Below are 13,563 nucleotides of genomic sequence, written 5' to 3'. Positions count from 1 at the left end.
GTTCCAATGTTAATTCTGAAGAGGGTTGCATACAGTCAGAAGAAGGTCAAATTATTTTTAGTACTAAATCTTGAGTGGCAATTCTTTTTCATAAAGAATCCATGAACTCTTTGGTAGCAGTATGGATTTGTGTCTCTTGCTGTTACAATCACGCTTTCAAATCCCATAAACTTTTGACTAAAACCAAAAATAGTTTGTACATATGCTTTGCAAATGGAAGCTCTGCTCCTATTCAGAGCACAGAGTGGGTGATCCTGGAAAGCAAAAATCTAAATACTGAAAATATAAGAGCTTGCAGGTTTTTCTGTAGCTAGTGCAGAAATAGGCAGGAGTAAAAGGAGAAAAAGTTAATTCTGCTTTAAAATAATTTTTGGAAACTTCAGTAATGAGTTCTGTATGGTTTAGTTGTCTTATTTTGTAGCTGATTCTCACAGAATGTATTGTTTTATAATACTATAAATGCAGATCCTCTGCGTCATTCTAGGAGCTTAAACACCGTTCTTATTCTAATCATTCAAATATATATGTTGACTCATTTTACAATGCATTTCAAAGTGGTTAAATTAAATGTTGACGAACACTAGGGAATATAGTTAATGTGCTAATTGATTTGTTCAGGATTATTTTTCTCTTTTAATAAGCTACTAGGCAAACCGATACTTCAGGGCCTGCTCCAACAAGCAAATCATCGTCACTGGGCAGTTTTTATCATCTTCCATCGTATCTCAAGTTATATGATGTCTTGAAAGCTACCCATGCTAACTATAAGGTACATGTCCTTTAGGTGAAATACAGGAGAACTCTTTTCTGCTAGTGTTACACTGCCCCATGTTACAAGTTTCATTCTTCTTTGAGTGCTTGTCTATTCATTCCACTGGTGGTGTGAATTTGCCCTATGCACTGAAATTCATATTCTTTTGGCCAGCAGTATCCTTTGTGGCCATACCTGCATGCTCAGTGTCTTTGTCCCTCCAGCCCGAAGGCATATAAAGGGCGGGCTAACCCCAACCATCCCTCAGTTCCTTCTCAGTCCATGGCTAGGAGTTGGAATTTGCAGTGTCTACACTTCTTGCTCACTGTGTGGCCTGTCCATTGTGCTGTAAATAGATGGGCATTTAGCAGTTAGTCATTAGATTAGGTTAGTCATTTTTGATAGTGTTTCCTTTCCTCATTTGAGGAGACAAAACTTTCTCCTTTGCCTGTAGGACTTTCCCAGTACCTGGTCCAGTCATTATGATTGAACACAAATTTCTAGGCTTTAAAAGTTGCCTTGCATGTGAGGGCGGTAGTTTCCGCCTAATGATGGGCACATATGGTGCTTAATGCCCCTTGGTAAGGGGCACATACTATGTGCTAAAAGAACAGGAGTACTTGTGGCACCTTAGAGACTAACAAATTTATTTGAGCATAAGCTTTCGTGGGCTACAGCCCACTTCTTCGGATGCATAGAATGGAACATATATTGAGGGGAGATATATACACATACAGAGAAAAAAACTTTTCCCCCTTGTAAGTATTCTCACACTTCTTATCAAACTGTCTGTACTGGGCTATCTTGATTATCACTTCAAAAGTTTTTTTCGCTTACTTAATTGGCCTCTCAGAGTTGGTAAGACAACTCCCACCTTTTCATACTCTCTGTATGTGTATATATCTCCCCTCAATATATGTTCCATTCTATGCATCCGAAGAAGTGGGCTGTAGCCCATGAAAGCTTATGCTCAAATAAATTTGTTAGTCTCTAAGGTGCCACAAGTACTCCTGTTCTTTTTGCGGATACAGACTAACACGGCTGCTACTCTGAATACTATGTGCTATTGTAAATCGTTTTCAGAGAACTCAAAAGGCAAGAATCCCACCTGAAATAGCTTCTAAATAGATGTTGAGGCATCCTCCTTCAGATCCTGCAGTGGCTAGGGCTGAAAATCCCGAGCAATCGTCCTCAGTGCCTCCACTGGCTCCTGTGCTCACAGATCTGAAATGGGCACCTCTAAAAATTCATCCTCCTCAACTGGCAAAACCTCTGGGGTTAGGGGAAGAAAAGAGTACAGAGCCTCTAAGGGAAAGAGATCTAGGTCTCCTTCACCAGGTCCTACTCCAAGAAGCCAGAAATCCTCTCGAATTGCCTTTGAGAAGGGTTGTTCAATGCCCCAAAAGGGTCCCTCTGGCACTCACTAAGTCACCAGACACTGTGTTCAAGGACTGGCCTCTTTGGTACCTTGGAAATTGCTCAGTACAGACACCTTGGTACCAATATGGCCAGTAACGACGACTATGATTCTGATGCCCTCCAGCACTGGAACCCTCAGTACGGAACCCCTACCTGGCGTAAAGGATTCCTGTGGTACTGGACTCTCAACGCTATTTGTAGTGAAAGTACCTTTACCAGTTCTGAGCGCATTAGCAGTACCAATCGGGACATGGTCTGAGGGCTTGTGTCTACAGCGAGTTAGTGAGCAGCAAGCTGGGGTGCAAATCTGCAGTGATCCAGTGTGCCGCTCACTAACTGTCCATACAGAGCCTTTTGCTGTGCCCTAAAAATTCCTGAGTGTGCTTTGACTTTCTGTAATAAGTTTGACACAGTAGGGAACTTCTGGTGTGCAGCAGCAGGGTCCACACACAGTTACTGTGCAGCACACTGCAGCACTGTAGGTTAATATTGAAGCTTGCTGCTTACTAACTGGTTGTATATACAAGGCATGAGTGTGTTCCCTTTATTCTATTTGGGACTTCTCTCTCTTTGCAAGAGGAATACTCCTCTTCTGGCTCAGATAATAGCAGGGAGGTGTCACTGGTGCTTTCCCTGAGGTCTAAGTATTCAGATCCATACACCTTAGAGAGGGGGTTGAGGGCTCATTTTTATTACCCAAGACACAGAGCTCTGAGAGCTACTCCTTGGTATCTGCCCCCATGACCCTCTACATCATATAGGCACCATGGGAATTACATCAGGACAGAAGACCAGGTCTGCAGCCCAGTCCAGAAAGGGACATTATAGTCAACTCAAACTGCAGCTCTTTCAACAACAACAATCAGGCCTCTGATGAGGACTTAGAGGGGGAGGTCTATTCTATCCCAGCACCCATTTTTTCTTTCTCTAATTTCCACCTGACTGTCTAATAACTTTGCTGGGTTAAAACATTTACTCTTCTAACTATTTTGACAAGGTTACATTGGATCTTCAGAACAACATCGAAAAATTTGGAGGTTTCCTGCGATCTGCCCTGGATGTCCTCTCTCAAATTTTGGAACTTGCAACTCTTCAAGACATTGGAAAGGTGTTTTGCTTTATTTAATATAATGTGAAATTAGCCATATTTATAATGTTCATAGGGAAGCAAGTATTTAACAAACTTTTAGTTCATCCTTCCAGTATTAGTGCTTGGAAAGGCTGACAGATCTTGGAGACAATGACAAAATATTGGGTTGCATAGTAAGTGAACTTTAAAGCATGGGTTTCATATCTTCTTTTTTCATACGGCATTTGAAAAACAATGGGCTGGAATAATAATTGAATTTTAAGATATGAAAGCCATTCTAATCCTTCTGGTGTAGCTAGGTGGATCCCCACCTTGTGCAACCACTGTAAGCATGAATGGGGCAGTTGTTCGTGATGAGTTGTGTGATTTGCACCTCACCACAGTCACAATTTGGTAATTCTTTCATTTTCCATTTGTGGAGGAAATATCCACACTTAACTAATTAAAACATCATCAGTAGGTTTACTGTGTAAAGTCAACTACTGAAAAGCTGAATAATTTTGCATAATTTAAGATACAGTGCTTCATTTCCCAAGAAAGTTAGAGATCTTTTGAGTCGTACTCTTATTATAATCACATAATTATACTATATTTATATTAAACAAAGAAAATAATCGGGTTTTGCTCTTTTTCCTGAGTTTGATATTTTCAGTTCTTAATTTAACTGGGCTGTTAAATACGGTAGTCTTTCATACAAACTTTGTAAGGTATGTCAAAGTGTAGATTTAAATTGTAACTTCCTGGGTTTCTTTCTGGTCCATATTTCTGGTTTTAAAGCCTGGAGTTTTGCATTTTTTTTGTTTGAGAATATGCAATAGTAGCTTCTCTTTTACTTCATGAAGAAATTTTGATTAAATGACTGTTAAACTTGTGTCTAGTGCGTTGAAGAGATTTTGGGGTATCTGAAATCCTGTTTCAACAGAGAACCAATGATGGCAACAGTTTGTGTACAGCAGGTAAGGAAGTAACTTTTGTTTGCATTTGGGGGGCGGTAGTGTTGGGTCCCCTCTGCCCCAGCAATTTGAACATGAACAACCATTCTCATTCTGAAGGCAGGGAGTGTAGGGGAGCTTCATCTAAGAAACAACCTTGTAGTGGCCAGGGAGGATAGAATAGATAACCTTTTAGGTCACTTTAAATCACTTGTGTGATTTGTTCTGGAACCCCTTGTGCCATCTGAATAATTTCTCTTGACACAGTAACCTTATTAAAGGAGCTTTATTATTAAGTGGCAGGAGACAAATTATTCCAGTTGCCTGGTTACAGAGTGCATTTAAGAGAGGGTAGGAAGCACAGTTTAAAGGACTGGTAGGGAGTTGAGAGATCTGGGTACTATTCTTGACTTTCCCGTAGATTTCTTATGTGGCCTTTGGGATACTTCGTATGCCTGTTCTCACCCTCACCCCCACCCCCACCCCCGACCTGCTGAGCCTCCCATTGACTTCAGTTGAAAGTGAGTGCTCAGCACTTCTGGAAATCAGGTTCTTAACTTCTCTCTCCTTCAATTTCCTCATCTGTAAGATGATGATGCTCTACTTACAATGACGTTGTGAGGCTTAATTCATTGAGGTTCATAAATTATTTGATTCTTGAATTAAAGGTGCAGTAGAATCTCTCAGTATTATTTTTGTATAATTCTTAATTTTATGGGTTTCTTTTATCCCTTAGCATAATGAGTTTCTGGCAGTGTATTGTTGAGGTTTATCTAGCACCTATTTTAGGCTCTAACTTAAAAAAAATACAGAAGTTAACTTACAGTAAAATAGTTAAGTTAATCAAATACTCAGATACAAAATTAGTAAATTTTTAGAGTACCCTACTAAACACAAAGACTTCCAACTATACCCACTCTGCATGGGTTCAATAGTGATGTCTATGATGTCCTAGCATGACCTAGTAGGTAGGCACAAGTCAAATATACATACTCCCTATAACATTTCTTTGTAAAGGCTACCGCAAGGAAACCTCTAGTTCTTCTTCGAGTGCTTGCTCATATCCCTTCCAGTCAGGTGTGCGCGCGCCGCGTGCACGATCGTCGGAAAACTTTTACCCTAGCAACACCCGGTGGGTCGGCTGTGGAGCCCCCTGGAGTGGCGCCCTCATGGCGCCGGATATATACCGCAGCCGACCCAGCGCCCCCTCAGTTCCTTCTTACCGCCCCTGACGGTCGTTGGAACTACGGAGCACAGCTTAGCTGGTCTCCACACTCCCTAGCGTCTAGCTTATTTCTGTAGATAGTTTAGATAGTTGTATAGTAGTTAGAGTCTTTAGATAGTTGTTATTTAGCTGGTAGCTGTTATAAATTGTGAGCGGGGGTTAAGGGGGTTGTTCTCCCCCCTTTTTTTCCCCCCGGAGCATACCGGGCTCATGCCCAAGGCTCCTGGCTTTAAGCCGTGCGCGTCCTGCGCGAAGCCGATGCCAACAAGTGACCCGCACGCCTCCTGCTTGAAGTGCCTCGGGGAAGCCCATCACGCAGATAAGTGCCCAATCTGCAAGGCCTTCAAGCCTCGAACGAGGAAGGAGCGGGACTTTCGGCTTCGGCAGCTCCTCATGGAGGCGGCGCTCAGCCCGGATCCTCCCTCGGCGCGCCCGACCCCGGCACCGAGCGCGTCGGTGCGCAGCGCCCCAGCGGCTCCGACCGGCGCCGTGGACAAGTCCTCCCGGCACCGGCAGACTTCGGCACCGCGCCCACCTCAGGGGACTCGGCGCCGATCCCTCTCTCCAGGCCATAAGAAGGCCCGCAAGGCTCAGGACACTGCTGCCCTGAAGACGCCGGCTCCCCCTGTGCCGGGGGTAGAGCCGCGTCCGCCTTTGGACCGCCAAAAGCAGGCGGCCACACCGTCGACTCCGGCACCGAGGCCGTTGAGTCCGGTACGGACTGCTTCCCCACCTAGGCTGGTGGTGGAACCTTGTCTCCCCTCGACTCCGGAGACGTTTAATACCGCGAGGGACCTGATCGCACTCACGGAGCCGGCACCGTCGCAGCTCCCGGCACCGGTGGCTCCGCGCATTGTGCAGTCGAGAGGCAAGCCTGCACTGGTGCGCCCACCGTCTCCAACCGTGGACTCTCGGCACCGCTCCAGGTCTCGGAGCAGGTCCCGACGCCGCTCGGAGTCCCGGCGCCGACTATCACCTCGGCGCCGGTCGTACTCGCGGTCGAGATCCTCTTCGCGACGCCGCTCTACATCTCGGCACCGTCGCGACCGCCGGCGCCGATCGGACTCGAGGCGCACCTCCCGGTACCGGTATGAGCGCCGATCGAGGGACCGCTCCCGGCACCGGGTGTCGTCGCGATCGTCGTCCCGCTCCAGATCCGGATCGCGGCACCGGCGGGGCTACCGGCACCGATCCCGATCCAGGCACCATTCTCCGGCACGCTGGGACAGATCGTCCTACGACCGGCACCGACCGGCACCGCACCAGCCGGGGACGGATGCTTCGCGTTCGGCACCGCCATGGCCGTCAAGATCCGCGTCCCACTCCTCTGAAGGGGCCTCTAGATCGGCCTACCCTCCACAGGGACAGGCGGCTTCGGCGGACTTCGGGCACTCGCAGGACATGGCAGAGGACCCTACGCAGGGACCTGCTCACTGGTCCTTTTGGACCCCATGGGCCTATCACCAAGCCCAAGGGGCCCCACCGTCTGCCTCCCGCTCGGCACGCTCTGAGCCCAGAGCCCCGGAGGCCACCATCTCCCGCCCCCCGCCAGGGGGCATGGAGGCTCCAGTGCCCACGCCGGCGCAGGCCATAGACACTGGGACGAGCGAGGCCCAGCTCCAGGAGCACCTGGAGCAAGACTTGCCTTTGGACCCCTTGCCACCGGGCGTATCCTCCTCCTCCTCGCCTGATGAGGCGGTAGCGGGGACATCCACCATGGGTCCGCCCCCCATAGACCTCCGGGCCCACCAGGACCTGTTGCGCCGGGTGGCGCGCAATATGGACCTTCAGATGGAGGAGATCGTGGAGGTTCACGACCCGATCGTGAACATCCTTTCAGCGGACACCCCATCCAGGGTCGCGTTACCGCTGATTCGCTCCATTCAGACCAATGCCACCTCCATCTGGCAAACCCCGGCCTCTATTCCCCCCACGGCCAAGGGCGTGGAGAGGAAGTACTTTGTACCCTCCAAGGACCATGAGTACTTGTACACTCACCCTCAACCGTGCTCGCTGGTGGTCTCATCAGTAAATGCACGGGAGCGCCATGGTCAGCAGGCGGCAGCGCCGAAATCGAAGGACGCTAAGCGCTTCGATTTGTTCGGGCGCAAGGTCTATTCCGCGGGGGGGCTTCAGCTTAGGGCGGCCAACCAGCAGGCGCTCCTAAGCCGATATAGTTTTAACACCTGGTCCTCCATGGAGAAGTTCAAGGAACTGGTTCCCCAGGAATCTAGGGAAGAGTTCGGAACTTTGGTAGAGGAGGGTAAGCGGGTGGCACGCACCTCCCTACAGACCTCACTGGATATAGCCGACTCGGCCGCTAGGACCCTAGCGTCGGGTATAGCTATGAGGCGAACCTCCTGGCTCCAGGTGTCGGGCCTGCCACCTGACCTGCAGCAGACCCTCCAGGACTTGCCCTTTGAGGGTCAGGGCCTGTTTTCGGAAAAGACAGACTCGAGGCTCCAAAACCTTAAGGACTCTCGAACAATGATGCGCTCTCTGGGGATGCACGTCCCGGGTCCACAACGCAGACCCTTCAGGCCCCAGCCTCAGAGGTTCTACCCTCCCCCGCCTCGCCCGAGACAGGACTTTGCCAGGAGGCGGGGTCGAGGCGGTAGGCGACGGTCGACCGGCCCTCAACCCGGTCAGAACCAGGGCCAGCCGAGACCACCTTCAGGGCCTAGACAAGCCTTTTGAAGGTGCGGTCGAGGACGGCACCAGAACCAGCACCCAGGATTCATCTCCCCCCTTCCGGGATCGCCTTTCCCGTTTCCACCGTGCTTGGTCCCTTATAACATCAGACCGTTGGGTCCTTCGCACGGTGGAGAAGGGATACGCCCTCCAATTTTCCTCGCCCCCCCCCTCCCACTCCCCCTCCCCGTCCCTCTTCAGGGACCCTTCTCACGAGCAACTCCTTTCACAGGAGGTTTTTGGGCTCCTCTCTATGGGAGCCATAGAGGAGGTTCAGCAGGAGTTAAGGGGCAGGGGGTTTTATTCCCGCTACTTCCTGATCCCCAAATCGAAAGGGGGTCTACGTCCCATCTTAGACCTGCGCGGACTCAACAAATTCATAGTAAAGTTGAAGTTCCGCATGGTATCATTGGGGACCATTATTCCCTCGCTGGATCCTGGAGACTGGTTCGCCGCCCTCGACATGAAGGACGCTTACTTCCATATAGCTATTTATCCGCCTCACAGGCGCTTCCTGCGATTTGTAGTGAACAAGGTGCACTACCAATTCGCAGTCCTTCCCTTCGGCTTGTCCTCGGCTCCCAGAGTGTTCACGAAATGTCTGGCAGTCGTCGCGGCATACCTTCGCCGACGAGGGGTACAGCTGTTCCCGTATTTGGACGACTGGCTGGTGCGCGGCCGCACCAGGGACCAAGTTCAAGCTCACGTCCACATGGTGACACAGACTTTCCACGAACTGGGCATTCTACTCAACAGGGAGAAGTCCACTCTGGTGCCAACACAGAGAATAGAGTTCATTGGAGCGATCCTGGACTCCAGAAGCGCACGAGCCATTCTGCCAGAAGGTCGCTTTCAGTCCATCGCACGCGTCATTCATGGACTGCGGGCATCTCCGTTCACCATCATAAGAACATGCCTTACCCTGTTGGGTCACATGGCCTCGTGCACCTACGTAACCAGCCACGCCAGACTGCGGCTTCGCCCACTGCAGGCTTGGGTGTCATCGGTGTACCGTCCTCACCGGGACGACCTGAACATGCTGGTCACGGTCCCGCCCTCGGTCTTGACCTCCCTCACCTGGTGGTTGGATCGCGCAGTGGTCTGTGCAGGAGTGCCTTTTCACGCCCCACAACCTTCCCTCCACCTAGTCACGGACGCTTCATCTCTAGGATGGGGCGCTCACCTCGGGGAGCGTCATACCCAGGGTCTGTGGTCCGCTTCCGAATTAGCCCTACACATCAACGTCCGGGAACTGATGGCGGTGCGCCTAGCCTGCCAGGCATTCCTCAACTTCCTACAGGGCCGTTGCGTGCTGGTCCTCACCGACAACACCACGGCCATGTTTTACATCAACAAGCAAGGCGGAGCCCACTCATCGCTCCTATGCCAAGAGGCCGTTCGCTTGTGGGACTTCTGCATCGCCCACTCGATCTATCTCACCGCATCATTCCTGCCTGGAGTCCAGAATACGCTGGCGGACCGTCTCAGCAGGTCCTTCCAGACGCACGAGTGGTCGATTCGCCCGGATGTCATCTATTCCGTCTTCCGGAGGTGGGGATTTCCCCAGATCGACCTATTCGCATCCCGGGCCAACAGGAAGTGCCACGCATTCTGCTCCCTTTACGGACGAGCTCCAGGCTCTCTGTCGGACGCATTCCTTCTAACGTGGAAGGGTCACCTGTTCTACGCCTTTCCCCCATTTCCGCTTGTCCACAGGGTGCTGCTCAAGATCCGCACCGACCAGGCACGAGTAATTCTAGTGGCTCCCGCTTGGCCGAGGCAGCACTGGTACACCACACTGCTAGAGCTGTCGGTTCAAGCGCCGATCACGCTCCCCTTGAGTCCGGATCTCATCTCTCAGGACCACGGCCGTCTGTGTCACCCCGACCTACAATCGCTCCACCTCACAGCGTGGATGCTCCATGGCTGAGTCAGACGGAGCAACAATGTTCGCAGTCCGTCCAGCAGATCCTGCTGGGAAGTAGGAAGCCCTCTACACGGTCCACTTACTTAGCCAAGTGGAAGCGGTTCTCCTGTTGGTGTCAGCAACGGGCTACGTCCCCCTTGCAGGCACCTATCCCTCTCATACTGGACTATCTCCTGTCACTAAGACAGCAAGGCTTGGCGGTATCTTCAATCAGGGTTCACCTCGCCGCCATTTCGGCATTCCACCCAGGAGAACTCTCGTCATCGGTCTTCTCTAACCCGATGGTCGTTAGATTCCTCAAGGGCTTGGACCGGCTGTACCCACAAATACGCCAGCCGGTTCCAACGTGGGACCTCAACCTTGTTCTCTCCAGGCTCACAGGGCCCCCGTTTGAACCATTAGCGACCTGTTCGCTCCTGTACTTATCCTGGAAGACGGCCTTCCTCGTAGCCATTACCTCAGCACGGCGTGTTTCTGAACTCAGAGCGCTGACGTCCGAGCCCCCATACACGGTGTTCCACAAGGACAAGGTGCAGCTTCGCCCCCACCCTGCCTTTCTTCCGAAGGTGGTTTCACCTTTCCACGTAAACCAGGACATCTTTCTCCCGGTCTTCCATCCAAAGCCACACGCTACTCGTCAAGACCAGCGTCTGCATTCTTTGGACGTACGCAGGGCCCTGGCTTTCTACATTGACCGTACAAAGCCGTTTAGAAAGACGACGCAACTCTTCGTTGCGGTGGCCGACCGGATGAAGGGCTCACCGGTCTCCTCACAGTGCCTGTCCTCTTGGATCACGTCCTGCATTCGTGCTTGTTACGACCTGGCCGGTGTCCCGACGCCACGCCTCACCGCTCACTCCACGAGGGCCCAGGCCTCCTCGACTGCCTTCCTGGCTCAAGTCCCGATCCAGGACATTTGTAGAGCTGCAGTGTGGTCTTCGGTGCACACGTTCGCAGCGCACTATGCGCTGGTGCAACAATCCAGAGACGATGCTGCTTTCGGGTCAGCGGTTCTGCACACAGCAATGTCTCACTCCGACCCCGCCACCTAGGTGGGGCTTGGGAGTCACCTGACTGGAATGGATATGAGCAAGCACTCGAAGAAGAAAAGACGGTTACTCACCGTTGTAACTGTTGTTCTTCGAGATGTGTTGCTCATATCCATTCCAAACCCGCCCCCCTTCCCCACTGTCGGAGTAGCCGGCAAGAAGGAACTGAGGGGGCGCTGGGTCGGCTGCGGTATATATCCGGCGCCATGAGGGCGCCACTCCAGGGGGCTCCACAGCCGACCCACCGGGTGTTGCTAGGGTAAAAGTTTTCCGACGATCGTGCACGCGGCGCGCGCACACCTGACTGGAATGGATATGAGCAACACATCTCGAAGAACAACAGTTACAACGGTGAGTAACCGTCTTTTATGACTTTAGTCTTAGATGATCTGGGCCATATAGGAACCAGTGACAGGATTGAAAGATGACTACTGGTGAAAAACACAAAAAACAACATATATATATATTAAAAAAAAATTATAACCAGTAGTCTTCATCATCAGAACCAAATTCAGTGCAAGTGATCAAGTTTCTTCTGAATTTTGCTTGCTTTCATGGTTGGCTTAGTTCCAACAGCAAATAAAGAATCTTCTTGTTCAAGGTAAACAATAAGCCATAAGATTCCATTCATTTTTAAGTAAAGGCTTATTAAAAGGTATTTTAAAAATGTAGAAACAAAATCCACTTTTCATAGGATGGGGTACCTGATTACATATAGATATTTGGGGTGGACTCGCATAGTTGAGTATTTTGTGTTGGTACCTTGTAATCCAGCCAGGGTAAGGTACAGTATGTAGCTGCACTGTCCCAGGAGCAAGGCTGGGACTGAGTCTGCCACAGAGTCTCACAGTTCAGTCTCTCCTCTTCCCCCTTTGCTGAATGGGGAAGGTAAGCTGCACCAACCCTTTTTCCATGCTACTCTGGCCCTATAAAGTTTTCTCTAGTAATGAAAGATTGAGTCAGTCTGGGATCTTAGCTTAAGCAATTGCCTGTTCCAGCCTTGGAAGACTGAGCTTAGCTTGGAAGCCTGTCAGAGGTCTGTACCAGCCTGAAAAGATTTTATTTAGCCTGGGCAAAATATTGCTTTAATTCCAAGGGTGGGGCTTGCTTTAGCAGGTCACTGTATTGTTTTGAAGATGCCGTGGGAATTTTTGTAATTTATATCCGTGTCTGTAGGAACTAAAAGTGTTTAGTGTATTTTTTCTTTATTTTTAAGGCTCCTGAGTTTATGAAGGAAAAAGAACCAGAAATAGTTTGAGAGTCCATGACCCACAGTTGGCACATGTTAGACTACCGTGTGACAGCCTCATTCATAGAATGCTTTTTGGGAGGGTGGGGATTCAAGTCGCGTTGTTCCAGAAATGTTCATTTTTTCCACATCTTTCCTTAGTTGCTGAAGACTTTATTTGGAACGAACTTGGCATCTCAATATGATGGCTTATCTTCAAACCCCAGCAAATCTCAAGGCAAAGCCCAGCGTTTAGGCTCTTCTAATTTGAGGCCTGGTCTTTATCATTACTGCTTCATGGCCCCTTATACACACTTTACACAGGCACTTGCTGATGCGAGTCTAAGGAACATGGTACAGGCAGAGCAGGAACATGATGCTTCAGGGTAACTGTTATTTTTTTCCCCCTGTATGTGGTATGGTGTGTTGACTTTCATAAAACTAATCAAAACATTCTAGCTGAAAACAATAAATCATAACTTCATTAAAAGTACTGAACAGGGCTGTTGTGAAGTTTAAAATTATTGAAGTCTCTTACATATTGAAATTTTAATATATTGTTCAATTGTCAATAGCAGGAATTTTTCTTTTATAGTCTTTTGAAATAACATAATTTATCTTGCCTTTACTAATTTGATCTCTGGTACAATACTGTATTCTGGATAGAACAAAAGTGCTTCACAAAGCAAAGTGGAAAATAAATTTCATGCAAAAATATAGCCATTGTATATACACCTCTACCTCGATATAACGCTGTCCTCGGGAGCCCAAAAATCTTACCGCGTTATAGGTGAAACCGCATTGTATCGAACTTGCTTTGATCCACCGGAGTGCGTAGACCCCCCTCCCCCCGAGCACTGCTTTACCGCGTTATATCCGAATTCGTGTTTATATCGGGTTGCGTTATATTGGGGTAGAGGTGTATCTATATTTAGAAGAAAATGTTAATATTTATGAATATTAATACTACTGTTTTAAACTCTCTTTATTTTTCACTAATTGGCATTCATGTTGAGAGTCTTAAGAGAGGCAAAGGAATGGAGACTAAATTCTCCTCTCAAGCCTGCAAGTAGTCAGGCTACAAATATATTAGTAGGACAGTGTGCAGAAGTTTGCATTGCTTCTACCCTTGCTGTACAGTAGATGTTCCAGTGAATTTGTACTCTCCAATTATCTGGTTACTAAAATACTTGAAGCAAAGTGAATTTTTACTTTCTAATTTTCTCTTAGCTTACTAAAATACTTGAAGCA

The 13,563-nt window shown here is 49.1% G+C and overlaps 1 protein-coding gene across 1 annotated transcript in view; it reads left to right on the top strand.

Annotated features, from left to right (window-relative positions):
* HTT (huntingtin) overlaps positions 1-13,563 on the top strand; it is a 211,476-nt gene that overhangs the window by 108,365 nt on the left and 89,548 nt on the right. The window contains exons 28-31 of the mRNA XM_065405845.1: positions 642-769; positions 3,168-3,278; positions 4,139-4,216; positions 12,475-12,698. Coding sequence (XP_065261917.1) covers positions 642-769; positions 3,168-3,278; positions 4,139-4,216; positions 12,475-12,698 — 541 coding nt within the window. The remainder of the gene's footprint in view (positions 1-641; positions 770-3,167; positions 3,279-4,138; positions 4,217-12,474; positions 12,699-13,563) is intronic.

This window comes from Emys orbicularis, chromosome 5 (assembly GCF_028017835.1).
Source record: "Emys orbicularis isolate rEmyOrb1 chromosome 5, rEmyOrb1.hap1, whole genome shotgun sequence".
Lineage (NCBI taxonomy): Eukaryota > Metazoa > Chordata > Testudines > Emydidae > Emys > Emys orbicularis.
This window is presented reverse-complemented; position numbering and strand designations above follow the sequence as displayed.